The 19,310-nt window shown below is 45.8% G+C and overlaps 1 protein-coding gene across 1 annotated transcript in view; it reads left to right on the plus strand.

Moving 5' to 3' along the window:
* The window catches only part of ccdc47 (coiled-coil domain containing 47), a 55,389-nt gene that overhangs the window by 10,733 nt on the left and 25,346 nt on the right, over positions 1 to 19,310 (plus strand). The window contains exon 2 of the mRNA XM_038778847.1: positions 10,961 to 11,231. Within this exon, the coding sequence (XP_038634775.1) occupies positions 10,974 to 11,231 (258 nt within the window). The 5' untranslated portion in view covers positions 10,961 to 10,973. The remainder of the gene's footprint in view (positions 1 to 10,960; positions 11,232 to 19,310) is intronic.

Raw genomic sequence — 19,310 nt, forward strand, 5'->3', positions numbered from 1 at the left:
TCTGTTATTAGGGTCATGGTAACAGTACTTGCAAACTCATAATTAGGCAGTCAAACAGTTTAATGAAAAGGAAGGCAGTTTGACATGTTTTCTGAGGATGTAAGTAGCAGAGGCAAACCGGTGAATGTAGTGTATTTAGATATTCAAAAAACATTTGATAAGATGCAACAAAGAAGTTGTTACACATGATTAGGATTCATAGAATGGGGGGGGGGGGGGGGGGTAATATATTCACAAAACACAGCAGGATTAAACTTGTCATTTCCAGGTTGGTGGACTGTGACTTTTGAGGTACCACAGCGAACAAAGTTGGGCCATAGCTATTTACAATCCCTATTAATGACCTGGATGAGAGGATTGGGTGTAATGTGTGGAAACATAAAATTACAGAGTTACTATGTTAAACACATGGGCTAAACTGTAGCAAATGAGTTTCAATGCAAGCTAAATGGTCCGAATAAGGATTAAGAACAGGAATTTCTAAATGGTGAAAAGCTAGAATCAGTGGAGGGCCAAAGAGGCTTGGGGGTGCATGAGCGTAAATCCAAAAAATGTCATGGACGGCAACAGAAAATAATCAACAAAGGCTTTTGTCTGAAGGACCAACATTCAGGGGTAGATATGTATACTATAGCTATGTAAAGAGCTGCTTAGATCACACCTGTAGCACGGGGTGAGCATATCTGGGCACTACACCCTTTTATTTCTGCGAGGTGGGCATTGCTGCCATGAACAGCATTTGGTGCCCATCCGCTTTTGCCCTTGAACTGAGTGCCTTGCTGGGCCATTTTAGTAGGCAATTAAAAATCAAACAAATTGCCGTGGGCTTGGAATCACATAGGCCAGACCTTGTAACGATGGCAGATTTCCTTCCCTGGTGAACCAGATGGATTTTTGCAACAATCAATGTAAAATGGGGACTATGATGTCACAACTTGCAATTCCTGATTTTATTTTTTTAAATAAATTTAGCATACCCAATCTATTTTTCCAATCAAGGGGCAATTCAGCATGCCATTTGTAAAATACACATGACCTGTACAACTTTCCGTTGTGGGGGCGAAACCGACGCAAACATGGGGAGAATGTGCAAACTCCACCCAGAGCCGGGATCGAACCTGGGACCTCGGTGTCGTGAGACAGCACTGCTAACCACTGTGCTATCATGCTGCCCTGCAATTCCTGATTTAATTAATGAATTGAATATAAATTCCACCAACTCCACGGTGGGATGTCAACCTTGGCCTCTGGGTTACTATAAGAACAGAAAATGTTGGAAAAACTCAGCAGATCTGGCAGCATCTATGGTAAGTGAAAGAGAGTTAACAATTTGAATCCAGTATGACTTTCTTTAGAACATGGTTCTGAGGAAGTCATATGAAACATTAACACTATCTCTCCACAGATGCAATCGGACCTCAGTTTTACCAACACTTTTTATTTCAGCACAGTGGGGCAGCACGGTAGCATTGTGGATAGCACAAATGCTTCACAGCTCCAGGGTCCTAGGTTCGATTCCGGCTTGGGTCACTGTCTGTGCGGAGTCTGCACATTCATAGAATTTACAGTGCAGAAGGAGGCCATTCAGCCCATCGAGTCTGCACCGGCTCTTGGAAAGAGCACCCCACCCAAGGTCAACACCTCCACCCTATCCCCATAACCCAGTAACCCCACCCAACACTAAGGGCAATTTTGGACACTAAGGGCAATTTATCATGGCCAATCCACCTAACCTGCACATCTTTGGACTGTGGGAGGAAACCGGAGCACCCGGAGGAAACCCACGCACACACAGGGAGGATGTGCAGACTCCGCACAGACAGTGACCCAAGCCGGAATTGAACCTGGGACCCTGGAGCTGTGAAGCGATTGTGCTATCCACAATGCTACCATGCTGCACATCCTCCCCTTTGTGCGTGGGTTTCTTCCGGGTGCTCCGGTTTCCTCCCACAGTCCAAAGATGTGCAGGTTAGGTGGATTGGCCATGATAAATTGCCCTTAGCATCCAAAATTGCCCTTAGTGTTGGGTGGGATTGCTGGGTTATGGGGCTAGGGTGCTCTTTCCAAGAGCCGGTGCAGACTCGATGGGCCGAATGGCCTCCTTCAGTATTTTGTTTTTATTCTGTGGATTGCTCGTCCAGTGATTTTACCACATTGCCATCTTGCTACTTAGGAAGGATATATTGATTGGCCCTGGAGGGAATGGAGCATGTATTTAGCTGAGAATTATTCGGATGCCAGGGTTAAATTACAAAATGCTGTTATGCAAACCAGGGCTGTATTTCCTGGAATTTAGAAGGGTAATTTAATCCACGTTTCTAGGATATTAAGGGGAGATGCAGAGAAACTTTCTGCTGGTTGCGAGTCTGGCTTTAAGAGACATAGATTAATAATTGGAGGAATGAGTGGAATTTGGAGATGTGTCGCTGAGACGGGGGGGGGGGGGGGATGCTTGACCAGGTATACATAGAAAATTAAAGTAGGAGGAGGCCATTCAGCCCTTCAAACCTGTTATGACATTCATGATCATGGCTGATCATCAAGTTCAATACCCTGATCCACCGTTTCCCCGCCCCCCAATCCCTTTAGCCCCAAGAGCAAGATCTAATTCCTTCTTGAAATTACACAACATTTTGCCCTGAACTACTTCCTGTGGTAGTGGATTCCACAGATTCACCGCTTTCTGGGTGAAGAAATTTCTCCTCATCTCAGCCCTAAAAGGTTACCCCTTATCCTCAAACTATGACCCAGAGTTCCGGACCCCCCCGCCATCAGGAATATATTTTCTGAATCTACCCTGTCTAATCCTGTTAGAATTTTATAAGTTTCTATGAGACCCACCCCCTCACTCTTCTAAACTCCAATTAATATAATCCTAACCAATTTAGCTTCTCCTCACATGACAGTCCCACCATCCCAGGAATGAGCCTGGTAAACCTTCGCTGCCTTCCCTCCATAGCAAGAACGTCCTTCCTTAGTTAAGGACACCAAAACTGCACATAATACTCCAGGTGTGGCCTCACCAATGCTCTATACAATTGTAGTAAAACATCCCATTCCTTTACTCAAATCCTCTCGATATGAAGGCCAACATACCATTTGCCTTCTTTATTGTCTGCTCTACCTGCGCGCTTACTTTCAGTGACTGATGCACAAATACACCAAGGTTTCGCTGACTATCCATCTCTCTCAATTTACACCCATTCAAATAATAATATGCTTTCCTACTTTTGCTACCAAAGTAAAGTTATAGCGCATGGGATTGTGGTAGTGTCTTGAGATGGATCGAAAGCTGGTTAGCAAACAAGAAGCAAGAAGTTGCAATAAATGGGTCTTTTCCTGATTAACAAGCAGTGACTAGTGGTACCACAGGGATCTGTGCTAAGGCCCAAACTGTTCACATTATGTTAATGAGTTGGACGAGGGAACTAAATGTAGGATTTCCAGATTTGCAGATGATACAAGATTGGGTGAGAGGGTGAACTATGGATAACCTCATATTTATCCACGTTATACTGCATCTATCATGCATACGCCCACTCACCCAGCCTGTCCAAATCCTGCTGAAGCAGATTTGCATTCTCCGCACAGTTCCCTTTCTACTCTTGCACCAAATAGGAATAAACAACTTTTGGAGTTCACCTATTCATTCATAGAACATAGAACATAGAACAGTACAGCACAGAACAGGCCCTTCGTCCCTCAATGTTGTGCCGAGCAATGATCACCCTACTTAAACCCACGTAACCCGTATACCCGTAACCCAACAATTAACCTTACACTACGGGCAATTTAGCATGGCCAATCCACCTAACCCGCACATCTTTGGACTGTGGGAGGAAACCGGAGCACCCGGAGGAAACCCACGCACACACGGGGAGGACGTGCAGACTCCACACAGACAGTGACCCAGCCGGGAATCGAACCTGGGACCCTGGAGCTGTGAAGCATTGATGCTAACCACCATGCTACCGTGAGGCCCGTTGATTCCTTTGATGCCTGCCATTACCTGTCCACTGTCCTTCCTTTCAGTAATTTTCCCCAGTCCATCATAGCCAACACATGTATCATAACATCATAGTGACCTTTATTGAGATTCTAGTCTTCAACTACCTCACTATCCAGCGTGATAAAGAATTCTACCATGTTATGGTCACTCATCCCCAAGGGTTCTCTCACAACTAGGTTGCCAACTAATCCTTTTTCATTGCACAACACCCTGGCCAAGATGGCCTGTTCCCTCGTTGATTCCTCAACATATTGGTCCAGAAAACCACTTGTACACACTCCAGAAATTTCTCCTCTATTGTACTGTGACTAATTTGACTCACTCAATCTATATGCACATTAAAGTCACCCATAATGACAGATGTTCCTTTAATACAGGCATCTCTGGTTTCCGTCGAATGCTATTCCCAACATTACCACTGCTGTTTGGTGGGGTCTACCTGTACGAATTTTTTTTGTCCCGTGGTGTTTCTTAACTCAACCCATACAGATTGCACACAGTCTGCGCTAATATCTTTCCTCAGCATTGCATCAATATCTTCTTTAATCAACGATGCAACTCCAACTTTCTGTCAGTCCTTCCCAAAAACTGAACAGCCCTCAATATTTAGTTCCCATCCTTGGTCACCTTGGAGTCATGTCACTGTAATCCCAACTATATCATATCCCTTTACATCTATCTACGCAACTAATTCATAGAATTTACAGTGCAGAAGGTGGCCATTCGCCCATCGAGTCTGCACCAGCTCTTGGAAAGAGCATCCTACCCAAGGTCAACACCTCCACCCTATCCCCATAACCCAGTAACCCCACCCAACACTAAGGGCAATTTTGGTCACTAAGTGCAATTTATCATGGCCTATCCACCTAACCTGCACATCTTTGGACTGTGGGAGGAAACCGGAGCACCCGGAGGAAACCCCTGCCCACACGAGGAGGATGTGCAGACTCCTCACAGACAGTGACCCAAGCCGGAATCGAACCTGGGACCCTGGAACTGTGAAGCAATTGTGCTACCAAACAATGCTACCGTGCTGCCCCCAATTCACCCATTTTATTTTGAATACTCCGGGCATTCAAGTTTAAAATCATAAGGCTAGTCATTTTAACCTTCCTTGACCTATCCTGCTATTTCGAGTCTGACTAGCACGTGACATTGGCAGTAATCCTGAGATCACTACCTTTTGGAGGTCTGACTTCTCAGCTTCCTTCCTAACTCCCTATATTCTGCTTTCAGGACCTCCTCCCTTTTTTTAATCAATGTCGTTTGTACCAGTGTGTACCACTACCACTGGCTGCTCACCCTCCCTCTCCAGAATATCCCGTAACCGCTCCGCGACATCCTTGACCAAGAGACTGTTTCCTCTCGGTGTCCGGAATTAGGGGGTCATAATCTGAGGATAAGGGGTTGGCCATTTTGGACTGAGTTGAGAAATGTCTTCACTGGGATAAATGTAAACCTTTGGAATTCTCTGTGAGTGCCCAGTTGAGAAGTATATTCAGGGTTGAAACTATTACACTTTTTGGATGCCAAGGAATTTGAAGGAAACTCTTTCTGCTGCTGGGTCTACTTAACATATGTGCTTGGTTTTAAGTATTTGTTTCTACTTTTAAACTGTCACAACCAGCTAGCTGACTTGTCAGTTCCAGCATATTGCTGGGTTTAATCTGGTGCATTGGTATATGCTTTGGGCAAAACAAGTTTAAACCAATGCATTTTAAAAGTAGTGCTCTTATCAATTTATCTAACTGGGACTAAACCCAGTGGTAACAGCACTTCACCCTTACTGCTGTTGTGTTATATGCTTATGTGATCCCATTTTTAGGTTATCATTTGTGATTTACTTAAACATTTATACATTTAATTGCGGGATTCACCAGTATTTATCATAGAGAACATTCAACCATTTTCTCGGTCTTGCAGTGCGTAAAGCTGAAATAATGGTGGTTAGCATCAATGCTTCACAGCTCCAGGGTCCCAGGTTCGATTCCCGGCTGGGTCACTGTCTGTGTGGAGTCTGCACGTCCTCCCTGTGTGTGCGTGGGTTTCCTCCGGGTGCTCCGGTTTCCTCCCACAGTCCAAAGATGTGCGGGTTAGGTGGATTGGCCATGCTAAATTGCCCGTAGTGTAAGGTTAATGGGGGGATTGTTGGGATACGGGTTACATGGGTTTAAGTAGGGTGATCATTGCTCGGCACAACATCGAGGGCCGAAGGGCCTGTTCTGTGCTGTACTGTTCTATATAATACCCAAATTTCAAGAAGGTGGATGTTATTCGAAATGCCTCCAGCTTGTTTTTTTTTCTGAAAGAGAATCCTGAGTGCTGAGCTCTGCTGTGATTTGCTTCTCATAGTGCTGATTCAGGAACCCTGTTTGCCTCATTGGATTATATTAAGCAAGCAGCTGTGAGTAGCTCCTGATGAAAAGAGACAGGCAAAGCCAGTATTCTTGGAGCGAGACTAGGGAGTGATGGACTGACTTCCAGTGTAATCTCTTGCGTGTAGCACTCTTGTGGTAAAGAACAGCTAATAGAAGATTGGTGAGGACTGGGAAAAGGGGATATATGTGGCCAAATTGGCAAGCGAAGCTTGGATGCTGTGGTTTGACCTCGTGCTCATGTTTTGTGATCGTTTCGGGTCTTAATCCATGAGTCGGATGGGACTAAATGCAGAGACTGTTGGAGACTTCCTTTTGAGTATGAGATTAATTCCCACGCTGCCTCAGGTTCCATTTTGAGCCAAATCATTGCTGTGACCAATATCAGCACCCTGTTCATGGATTATTTATTTATTTATTTTTTTATTTTTTTTATTTTTTAAAAATAATTTTTATTGAGATTTTCACAAAATATCAAAAACAAAAAAATTTCAACAAGAAAACAGTATTAACAACAAAAAAAAGAAAAACACAATAACCCCCAAATCCAAACCCCCCCCCCCCCCAGTAACTACAAAAAGAAGAAATAGATAAGCACCCGGCATATTCAATAAACACATGTACACATTTCTCCCGTCCCCTGAAACCCCCCCCCCCCGGGCTGCTGCTGCTGCCGCCGGCCTATTTTCCTACCATTCTGCCAGGAAGTCAAGGAAAGGCTGCCACCGCCTAAAGAATACCTGTACTGATCCCCTCAGGGCAAATTTCACCCTCTCCAATTTGATGAACCCTGCCATATCATTGACCCAGGCCTCCACGCTTGGGGGCCTCGCATCCTTCCATTGAAGCGAAATCCTCCGCCGGGCTACTAGGGACGCAAAGGCCAGAACACCGGCCTCTTTCGCCTCCTGCACACACGGCTCTACTGCAACCCCAAAAATTGCGAGTCCCCAGCCTGGCTTGACCCTGGATCCGACCACCCTCTACACCATCCTAGCTACTCCCGTCCAAAATTCCCCCAGCGCTGGGCATGCCCAGAACATATGGGCATGGTTCGCTGGGCTCCCCGAGCACACCTGTCTTCGCCCCCGAAAAACCTACTCATCCTTCTCCCGGTCATGTGAGCCCTATGTAGCACCTTGAACTGTATGTGGCTAAGCCTCGCACAAGAAGAGGAGGAATTCACTCTCTCCAGGGCATCCGCCCACGTACCCCCTCCATCTCCTCACCCAGCTCCTCTTCCCATTTACCCTTCAGCTCCTCCTGCATTACGTGGTACACGTCCAAAATCCTCCCTCCTCCAACCCACACCCCCGAGAGCACCCTGTCCCGCACCCCACGTGGGGGCAACAGAGGGAACCCCTCCACCTGCCACCTGGCAAACGCCCTAACCTGCATGTACCTAAACATGTTCCCCGGGGGGGAGCCAACTTCTCCTCCAACTCACCCAGGCTCGCAAACCTCCCATCTACGAACAGGTCCCTCAACCTCCTAATACCTACCCTGTGCCAGCCAAGAAACCCGCCATCAATGCTCCCTGGAACAAACCGGTGGTTCCCCCCGTATCGGGGACTCCATCGAGCCCCCCACCTCCCCCCATGCCGTCTCCATTGCCCCCAGATTTTGAGGGTAGCCGTGGTATACCTCGTTGGAGGGAGCGGCACCGTTACCAGCACCTCCAGGCTCGTGTCCACACAGGACGCCATCTCCATCCTCTTCCATGCTGCCCCTTCCCCGTCCATTACCCACAACCATCGCTGTGTTGGTAGCCCAATAGTACCCACAGAGGTTGGGCAGCGCCAGCCCCCCCCCCTATCCCTGCCCCGCTCCAAAAACACCCTTCTCACCCTCGGAGTCCCATGCGCCCATACAAATCCCGGAATACTCCTGTTGACCCTCCTAAAAAAGGCCTTCGGGTTAAGGATGGGGAGGCACTGGAACAGGAACAAAAACCTCGGGAGCACTGACATCTTGACTGACTGCACCCTGCCCGTCAGCGACAGCGGCAACATGTCCCATCTTTTAAACTCCTCCTCCATTTGCTCCACCAGCCTAGTGAGGTTAAGTTTGTGTAGGGCCGCCCAGCTCCTAGCCACCTGGACTCCCAGGTACCTAAAGCTCCTCCCTGCCCTTTTCAGTTGGAGCCTACCAATCCCCTCCTCCTGATCCCCCGGGTGCACGACGAACAACTCACTCTTACCCAGGTTGAGCTTGTACCCTGAAAAGCCCCCAAATTCCCTAAGAATCTTCATCACCTCCGGCATTCCCCCTTCATGGATTATTTATGAGCATGAGGTACACACACTGCATTTTCAAAAGTAATATTAATTCATGTCTCAGTTTGTGGCATCAACCCCAAACTCAGTGAGTTATCAGAAGTCATAAACCCTGTGTCCCACAGATTTTCCTAATGTCTCCCGTACCCACTTAACATGTTATTCATTTATGGGCGTCGCTGGCTGGATATTTGTTGCCCATGCCTAATTGCCTTTGAACTGAATGGCTTGCCAGACCATTTCGGAGGGTATTTAAAAGTCAACCACGTTGCTTTTTGTCTGGAGTTACATGTAGGCTAGACCAGGTAAGGTTTCCTTCCCCTAAAGGACATTGGCGAACCAGATGTGATTTTATGACAGTCAATAATGGTTTCATCACTAGACTTTTAATTCCTTATGTTCTCACCCTCTGCCATGGTGTGATTTGAACAAATGTCTCCACAATCTCTGGACTACTTGTCCAGTGACAATATCAGTGGACCACCGCCGCCTCATACAGCACAGAAGGAGCCTGTTGGGTTCATCATGCTAGTGCGAGCATTCTTGAAAATAAATTTCGAGTACCCAATTATATTTTTTACAATTAAGGGGCAGTTTAGTGTGGCTAATCCACCTACCTTGCGCATCTTTAGAGTGTGGGGGTGAGACCCACTCAGACATTGAAAGAATGGTCAAACTTCACACGGACAGTGACCTGGGGCTGGGATCGAACCCGGGTCCTTGCCACCATGAGGCAGTGGTGCTAACTACTGAGCCACCATGCCGCAGGGAGGCATGTTTCTGGAATAGTTTATGATATTGCCCAGGGTCTTCCCTATTTGTGGACTGTGCAAGCAAGAAAGGTTTGTTGAGAATGAAAAGAGCCTTAGTTTGATTTTTTCTGTATGAGCCAGAAATTTTGTGAGCAGCACTTTGGTGCTGCACTTACAGAGAGCTGTTCAATTTTGTCCCTCTTCCCTGCTCTTTCCCTATTGTCCTATTATGTTTGTCTTTTCTAATTATTATATAGTTCTCTTGAAAGTTATTGAATCTGCTTTTTCTGCCCTTTCAGGCAGTGCTTTCCAAATTACAACTCAATGTTTTCTCGTCCTTTCCACAATGGATTTTTTTTTTTGTTGCTAATTATTTTAAATTTTTGTACTCTGATTACCAATCCTTTTACAAGTGAAAACAGCTTCACCCGATTTACTTTATCAAAACATTCATGATTTAAACTCCTTTATGAAATCATCACTGATTCTTTTCCACCAAAGTGACCAATTCCAGTTTGTGTCTCATTGGTAAAGAGAGGCAAATGGTTTGTTATTCTTCAGCAAAGTTACTGATCTTAATGAAGATGGGAGCACTCGTGGAGATACATTTTTAATTATTTGGCCCATTTGAACATGTGTTTGGGGTTTTAATTTCCTTGGTTTGAGTTTTTTGAGAGGGGGGCCAATATAATCGCATGGTGTGACCGAGTCTAGAATCTTGAATGTTTGGCCACCAAGGGAGATTAGAATCCAGTGGCTGTGCAGGTTGCAGGTACATCAGGGTGTGATACTGTGGATGAATTTGAAGATAGGTTTCATGTATTGGGGAATCCCCTGCAAAGCTAGCTCCCAGCTTAAATTATCATGTAGAGTACTGATTTTGTGAGGTAGAGGTGAAGTGATGGTGTCCACCGCTGATCTCGAAGAAATATACCCCTCGAAGATTTAGCATGGATTTCACCTTTTCCAACATTAATATAATTCTGAAGGCATCACCTTAAAATTAGATCTAGGCTGTTGAGGAGCATTGGCAGGAAGCATTCCTTCACAGTGGAAATCTGATGGATTTTGCCTACCCAAAAAACTGGTTTGGTTGAATGTCAGATGAAAATATGAAAGCTAAGATTGATGGACTTGGGCAGCACGGTGGCCTAGTGGTTAGCACAACCGCCTCACGGCGCTGAGGTCCCAGGTTCGATCCCGGCTCTGGGTCACTGTCTGTGTGGAGTTTGCACATTCTCCCCGTGTCTGCGTGTGTTTCGCCCCCACAACCCAAAAATGTGCAGAGTAGGTGGATTGGCCATGCTAAATTGCCCCTTAATTGGAAAAACTAATTGGGTAATCTAAATTTAAAAAAAAAAATTGATGGACTTTTGTTAGGCAGAGGTATTAAGGGATATGGAACTGAGATAAGTAAATGTTGTTAAGATGCAGATCGTTCACTAACTAATTGAAAGGCTGAGGCTGACTGATCTGATGCACTAGTTTAGGAACGCACTGCATTCCATGCATTTGTTTCTTTCGTTCTGAACCTTTCTTTTCTTAAAGGCTAAAAAGCATCATGCGGATCTACCTCCTGTTTCCTCTCCTGCTGAGTTGTGGATTTGCTGTTGGCAAGTTCGATGACTTCGAGGATGCTGACGACATTGCCGAGTATGACGACAACGACTTTGCGGAGTTTGAAGATGCGAGTGAGGATGCACCCCAGGAGACTGTCCAGAAGGTCACCACCGTGCAGGACGACGAGGAAGAGGCAACTGTAGAAGTTGAGGATCAGGATGATAACCAGGAAGATTTTGAGGATGCAGATGCAGCAGGAGTAAGTGCGGCACCAAAGTGCTGCTCACAAAATTTCTGGCTCATACAGAAAAGTCAAACTAAGGCTCTTTTCATTCTCAACAAACTTTTCTTGCTTGCACAGTCCACAAATAGGGAAGACCCTGGGCAATATCATAAACTATTCCAGAAACAAAACTTCCATCCATCAAGTCAGACACAGTGTGTTCCTCCACATCAGTCACGGCCTAATCCCACCCCTCATCTTCCTGCATTCTTTTACATTCCTCTTTTTCAAACCAAAATTCCTTTTAAAACAGTTCATGAACTCTTTCAGCAATGGCTGGTGACAGAGAATTCTGCATTTTCACCAACCTGTGCAAAGAAATTGCTTTGAACCTTTAAAATCCTGATTCTTAGTCTGGTGCTATCTTGTTACCAGCTTGTGATAGAGTGAAAGCAACCCATCATTGTTCACCTATCAAAATCCTTTATAACTGTAACATCTTGACCTCCAGTTTGAAGAAAGTCCTAAATTCGGCCTTTAACACAGTCCCAGTAATGCAACCAATTTTGTTCTTCCGCTTAATGCAAAGGGGATTCTTTGTGGACTTCTCTATTTAAATGCTTACGCTCTAGTGCTCTGCTATTGCCCCTAATTAGTGACTGATGAGGGACAGTACAAATTAAGCACAAATAACCATTCCACCTCTTTCCCACCCCAAAAGCCCTCAAAACTGTCAGTGCTGGGGTTCAGATGGAGTTTAAAAACTGAGATTCATAGGATCGTCCCATTCTTCCCCACCATTCCAGGCTGCAGTCATATTTCAGTGGGCACTTTATGTTCTGAATTGCTATCTTGGTCAATTAGCTATGCTTCCCAAGTTTTGTTCCTTCTCCTTTGAGTGTGCTGTAATTTTACTTGGGTATTTTTCCCATTCATGGCTGACACAGATAATTTTCTTAATATGTTCCTGTTTGAACTCTTCTCGATCTATCCACCTTCCAATTCCGGAGGCACCCAGTTCTTGCTTCCCCACCCGACCTACTGCATGAATTAATTGTTCATTCACCATATTAATGTTGCTGTCGTAACAACAATGACTCATCAAATTGAGTTCCTCGTCCTGACGACAGCATCAGAGCTCAGCCATTTGGGCCTGTTCTACCATTTGGTTAGATTAAAGCTGATCTTACCTTCATGTTTCATGTTCCTCAGTACCCCTCCCCCAACAACAATCTCAGTTTTTAAACTCCATCTGAACCCCAGCACTGACAGTTTTGAGGGCTTTTGGGCTGGGGAAGAGGTGGAATGGTTATTTGTGCTTAATTTGTACTGTCCCTCATCAGAAAGGATAGTGGTGTGAGCATTACTCTGCATCTAACCAGTGATACCTGAACTGAGGCTATTTGATCAGGCTGTTGGAGAGATGTTAGAACAGTGGTATTGTCACTGGACTAGTAATCCATAGGCCCAGGGTAATGCTCTGGGGACCCAGGTTTAAATCCTACAGCTGGTGGAATTTAAATTCAATTAATTAAATATGGAATTGAAAGCTAATATCCATGAAACTGTCATCAATTGTTGTAAAAACACATTTAGTGAAGGGCAATTCTGGATGCACAATAAATACTGATCTTGCTAACGATGCCCACATTTCATCCAATAATATTTTTTTATAATTCAGGGGACATTTGGGCTCCATTAACCTGCCTTGTATCTGAAACTGGAGCAGTGCAAAGCCATTTTCTCTTTGTATTAGCCATGACTTGATATCAACAGCAGACAGGGAGAATGTGAAGTCCACCTGCTTACCAAGTCGTCATCTTTTCACTAAGAGAAATAGTTCCAGGGATATATTTGTGTGACCAAACCAGACCAGGAAAAGTGCCAGGATCATTTCTTGGCCGTGACTGTTTCATTGGCAGTGGTGATGGGACCTGCATGTCTGGACTGAGAGGAGGGAAAATCAATAAGCTACCCATTCCAGTGACTCCTGCTGTGTGCATGGTTGTCAGACTTGGTTGTGGTCCTGCTTCCTTTAATCTTCATTCCCCTTGAAAGGAACAGGTTTTAATAGCCCCTTGAACAAAGAACAAAGAAAAGTACAGCACAGGAACAGGCCCTTCGCCCCTCCAAGCCCGTGCCGACCATGCTGCCCGACTAAACTACAATCTTCTACACTTCAGGGATGGTGCAGGCGGGAGGGATTCAGATTTCTGGATAACTGGGGCTCTTTCTGGGGAAGGTGGGACCTCTATAGACAGGATGGTCTACATCTGAACCTGAGGGGCACCAATATCCTGGGGGGGAGATTTGTTAGTGCTCTTTGGGGGGGTTTAAACTAATTCAGCAGGGGCATGGGAACCTGGATTGTAGTTTTGGGGTACGGGAGATTGAGAGTATAGAGGTCAGGAGCACAGATTTGACTTCGCAGGAGGGTGCCAGTGTTCAGGTAGGTGGTTTGAAGTGTGTCTACTTCAATGCCAGGAGTATACGAAATAAGGTAGGGGAACTGGCAGCATGGGTTGGTACCTGGGACTTCGATGTTGTGGCCATTTCAGAGACATGGATAGAGCAGGGACAGGAATGGTTGTTGCAGGTTCCGGGGTTTAGGTGTTTTAGTAAGCTCAGAGAAGGGGGCAAAAGAGGGGGAGGTGTGGCGCTGCTAGTCAAGGACAGTATTACGGTGGCGGAAAGGATGCTAGATGGGGACTCTTCTTCTGAGGTAGTATGGGCTGAGGTTAGAAACAGGAAAGGAGAGGTCACCCTGTTGGGAGTTTTCTATAGGCCACCTAATAGTTCTAGGGATGTAGAGGAAAGGATGGCGAAGATGATTCTGGAAAAGAGCGAAAGTAACAGGGTAGTTGTTATGGGAGACTTTAACTTTCCAAATATTGACTGGAAAAGATATAGTTCGAGTACATTAGATGGGTCGTTCTTTGTACAATGTGTGCAGGAGGGTTTCCTGACACAATATGTTGACAGGCCAACAAGAGGCGAGGCCACATTGGATTTGGTTTTGGGTAATGAACCAGGCCAGGTGTTAGATCTGGAGGTAGGTGAGCACTTTGGAAACAGTGACCACAATTCGGTGACCTTTACGTTAGTGATGGAAAGGGATAAGTATACCCCGCAGGGCAAGAGTTATAGCTGGGGGAAGGGCAATTATGATGCCATTAGACATGACTTAGGATGTGTTGGTTGGAGAAGTAGGCTGCAAGGGTTGGGCACACTGGATATGTGGAGCTTGTTCAAGGAACAGCTATTGCATGTTCTTGATAAGTACGTACCAGTCAGGCAGGGAGGAAGGGGTCGAGCGAGGGAACCGTGGTTTACCAAAGAAGTGGAATCTCTTGTTAAGAGGAAGAAGGAGGCCTATGTGAAGATGAGGCGTGAAGTTTCAGTTGGGGCGCTTGATAGTTACAAGGAAGCGAGGAAGGATCTAAAGAGAGAGCTGAGACGAGCAAGGAGGGGACATGAGAAGTCTTTGGCAGGTAGGATCAAGGAAAACCCAAAAGCTTTCTATAGGTATGTCAGGAATAAAAGAATGACTAGGGTAAGAGTAGGGCCAGTCAAGGACAGTGGTGGGAAGTTGTGTGTGGAGGCTGAGGAGATAAGCGAGATACTAAATGAATACTTTTCGTCAGTATTCACTCAAGAAAAAGATAATATTGTGGAGGAGAATGCTGAGACCCAGGCTATTAGAATAGATGGCATTGAGGTGCGTAGGGAAGAAGTGTTGGCAATTCTGGACAAGGTGAAAATAGATAAGTCCCCGGGGCCGGATGGGATTTATCCTAGGATTCTCTGGGAAGCCAGGGAAGAGATTGCTGAGCCTTTGGCTTTGATTTTTAGGTCATCATTGGCTACAGGAATAGTGCCAGAGGACTGGAGGATAGCAAATGTGGTCCCTTTGTTCAAGAAGGGGAGTAGAGATAACCCCGGTAACTATAGGCCGGTGAGCCTAACGTCTGTGGTGGGTAAAGTCTTGGAGAGGATTATAAAAGATACGATTTATAATCATCTAGATAGGAATAATATGATTAGGGACAGTCAGCATGGTTTTGTGAAGGGTAGGTCATGCCTCACAAACCTTATCGAGTTCTTTGAGAAGGTGACTGAACAGGTAGACGAGGGTAGAGCAGTTGATGTGGTGTATATGGATTTCAGTAAAGCGTTTGATAAGGTTCCCCACGGTCGGCTATTGCAGAAAATACGGAGGCTGGGGATTGAGGGTGATTTAGAGATGTGGATCAGAAATTGGCTAGTTGAAAGAAGACAGAGAGTGGTAGTTGATGGGAAATGTTCAGAATGGAGTTCAGTTACGAGTGGCGTACCACAAGGATCTGTTCTGGGGCCGTTGCTGTTTGTCATTTCTATAAATGACCTAGAGGAGGGCGCAGAAGGATGGGTGAGTAAATTTGCAGACGACACTAAAGTCGGTGGAGTTGTAGACAGTGCGGAAGGATGTTGCAGGTTACAGAGGGACATAGATAAGCTGCAGAGCTGGGCTGAGAGGTGGCAAATGGAGTTTAATGTGGAGAAGTGTGAGGTGATTCACTTTGGAAAGAATAACAGAAATGCGGAATATTTGGCTAATGGTAAAATTCTTGGTAGTGTGGATGAGCAGAGGGATCTCGGTGTCCATGTACATAGATCCCTGAAAGTTGCCACCCAGGTTGATAGGGTTGTGAAGAAGGCCTATGGTGTGTTGGCCTTTATTGGTAGAGGGATTGAGTTCCGGAGCCATGAGGTCATGTTGCAGTTGTACAAAACTCTAGTACGGCCGCATTTGGAGTATTGCGTACAGTTCTGGTCGCCTCATTATAGGAAGGACGTGGAAGCTTTGGAACGGGTGCAGAGGAGATTTACCAGGATGTTGCCTGGTATGGAGGGAAAATCTTATGAGGAAAGGCTGATGGACTTGAGGTTGTTTTCGTTAGAGAGAAGAAGGTTAAGAGGTGACTTAATAGAGGCATACAAAATGATCAGAGGGTTAGATAGGGTGGACAGCGAGAGCCTTCTCCCGCGGATGGAGGTGGCTAGCACGAGGGGACATAGCCTTAAATTGAGGGGTAATAGATATAGGACAGAGGTCAGAGGTGGGTTTTTTACGCAAAGAGTGGTGAGGCCGTGGAATGCCCTACCTGCAACAGTAGTGAACACGCCAACATTGAGGGCATTTAAAAATTTATTGGATAAGCATATGGATGATAAGGGCATAGTGTAGGTTAGATGGCCTTTAGATTTTTTCCATGTCGGTGCAACATCGAGGGCCGAAGGGCCTGTACTGCGCTGTATCGTTCTATGTTCTGTGTTCTATGTTCTACTTCCTGGGTCCGTATTCCTCTATTCCCATCCTATTCATGTATTTGTCAAGATGCCCCTTAAATGTCACTATCGTCCCTACTTCCACCACCTCCTCCGGCAGCGAGTTCCAGGCACCCACTACCCTCTGTGTAAAAAAAACTTGCCTCGTACATCTACTCTATACTTTGCCCCTCGCACCTTAAACCTATGCCCCCTAGTAATTGACCCCTCTACCCTGGGGAAAAGCCTCTGACTATCCATCTGTCTATGCCCCTCATAATGTTGTAGACCTCTATCAGGTCGCCCTCAACCTCCTTCGTTCCAGTGAGAACAAACTGAGTTTATTCAACCGCTCCTCATAGCTAATGCCCTCCATCCCAGACAACCTCCTGGTAAATCTCTTCTGCACCCTCTAGCACAGTGGGCTAAACAGTTGTCATGGAATACAGAGCAATGCCAGCATCGCGGGTTCAATTCCCGCCCCGGCCTCCACAAACAGGCGCTGGAATATGGCGACTGGGGACTTTTCACAGTGACTTCAGTGAAGAACACTTGTGACAATAAGCGATTATTATTATTAGGGCAGCACGGTAGAATTGTGGATAGGACAATTGCTTCACAGCTCCAGGGTACCAGGTTCGATTCCGGCTTGGGTCACTGTCTGTGCGGAGTCTGCACATCCTCCCCTGTGTGCGTGGGTTTCCTCCGGGTGCTCCGGTTTCCTCCCACAGTCCAAAGATGTGCAGGTTAGGTGGATTGGCCATGATAAATTGCCCTTAATGTCCAAAATTGCCCTTAGTGTTGGGTGGGGTTACTGGGTTATGGGGATAGGGTGGAGGTGTTGACCTCTAGGAGGGCACTCTTTCCAAGAGCTGGTGCAGACTCGATGGGCCGAGTGGCCTCCTTCTGCACTGTAAATTCTATGAATTCTATGATAAAGCCTCCACGTCCTTCTGGTAGTGTAGAGACCAGAATTGAACACTATACTCCAAGTGTGGCCTAACTAAGGTTCTATACAGCTGCAACATGACTTGCCAATTCTTATAGTCAATGGCCAGGCCAATGAAGGCAAGCATGCCGTATGCCTTCTTGACTACCTTCTCCACCTGTGTTGCCCTTTTCAGTGACCTGTGGACCTGTACACCTAGATCTCTCTGACTTTCAATACTCTTGAGGGTTCTACCATTCACTGTAAATTCCCTGTCTGCATTAGACCTTCCAAAATGCATTACCTCATTTGTCCGGATTGAACTCCATCTGCCATCTCTCCGCCCAAGTCTCCAAACGATCAAAATCCTGCTGTATCCTCTGACAGTCCTCATCGTTATCCGCAATTCTACCAACCTTTGTGTCGTCTACAAACTTACTAATCAGACCAGTTACATTTTCCTCCAAATCATTTATATAGACTATGAACAGCAAAGGTCCCAGCACTGATCCCTGCGGAACACCACTAGTCACAGCCCTCCAATTAGAAAAGCACCCTTCCATTGCTACTCTCTGCCTTCTATGACCTAGCCAGTTCTGTATCCACCTTGCCAGCTCACCCCTGATCCCGTGTGACTTCACCTTTTGTACCAGTCTACCATGAGGGACCTTGTCAAAGGCCTTACTGAAGTCCACAAACATATAGAACAAACTCTTAGTCATGATTCCATTGATGCTAAACACTGACACGAGGGGATGAACGGAACACTGTGTTGAAAAGAAAAGTTGTAAAATTACTTACAAAGGTTTTAGATGAGCTCTTTTCACTGCAGGTACACAAGCGTTCCAGAAAAACAGTTGCCTGCTTGGAGTAATGCTGTGTAGAAAGACATTGTTCTTAATCATCGTAGATCTGTGTTTATTCATGCAGCAACATATCCTCCCAGCCAGTGGCAGAAATAACATTGTGAAAATGAATTCTTTGTGGCTTCATGTTTCTTTCTTCAAAGGCCAGTTTTGAGAGGCTCGGTGTGTATTGCTACAAAGTGTTTCTCACTTCTGTCCCCTTCATTGAATAGTCAGTGATGCTGTATATTTCACAGGGTGTTTAAAAGTAGTTCTATTTGGCCTTTGTAGTTGCTGTAAGTCTATCAGGAAAGACGGGACTTTACCCTCTTGAAAAGAGATACCTGCTGGGTGACCTGAGAGGGCTATAAAATCATAGAAAAGCTGTGTACGGTGGGTACGGAGAAAATATATCCACGTGTTTGGGAGTCCAACACTGAAGGCCATATGTATAAAACAGCCACCAATAAGTTAAGTAGGGAATTCAGTAGAAACGTCTTTACCCAGAGAATGGTTGGAACTCACTACCAAATGGAGTGGTTAAGCAAATGGAGCAGGAGTAGGCAATTCGGTCCATCATGCCTGCTCCGTCATTCGATAAGATTGTGGTCGGTACGCTTTTAAAATAAATTTAGTATGCCCAATTATTTTCTTTTCCAATTAAGGGGCAATTTAGTATGGCCCTGCACATCTTTGGGTTGTGGGGGTGAAACCCGCGCAGACTCTGGGAGAATGTGCAAACTCCACACGGACAGTGACCCAGGGCAGGGATCGAACCGGGGTTTTCAGCGCCGTAGACAGCAGTGCTAACCACTGTGCTACTGTGCCGCCCGATTGTGGCCGTAACTTCACTTTCCTGCCCGTTGCCCCTATGACCCTTGACTCATGTGGATCAAAAATCTGTCTAACTCAGCCTTGAATATATTCAACAAACCAGCCTCATTGCCCTTATGTGAAAGAAAACTCCAAAAATGACTATTTGGGGAATGTTGATGAGTTGGGGAGGAGGCTTGCATGGCGCATAAACTCTGGCAA

The sequence above is a fragment of the Scyliorhinus canicula genome, chromosome 19 (assembly GCF_902713615.1).
Source record: "Scyliorhinus canicula chromosome 19, sScyCan1.1, whole genome shotgun sequence".
Lineage (NCBI taxonomy): Eukaryota > Metazoa > Chordata > Chondrichthyes > Carcharhiniformes > Scyliorhinidae > Scyliorhinus > Scyliorhinus canicula.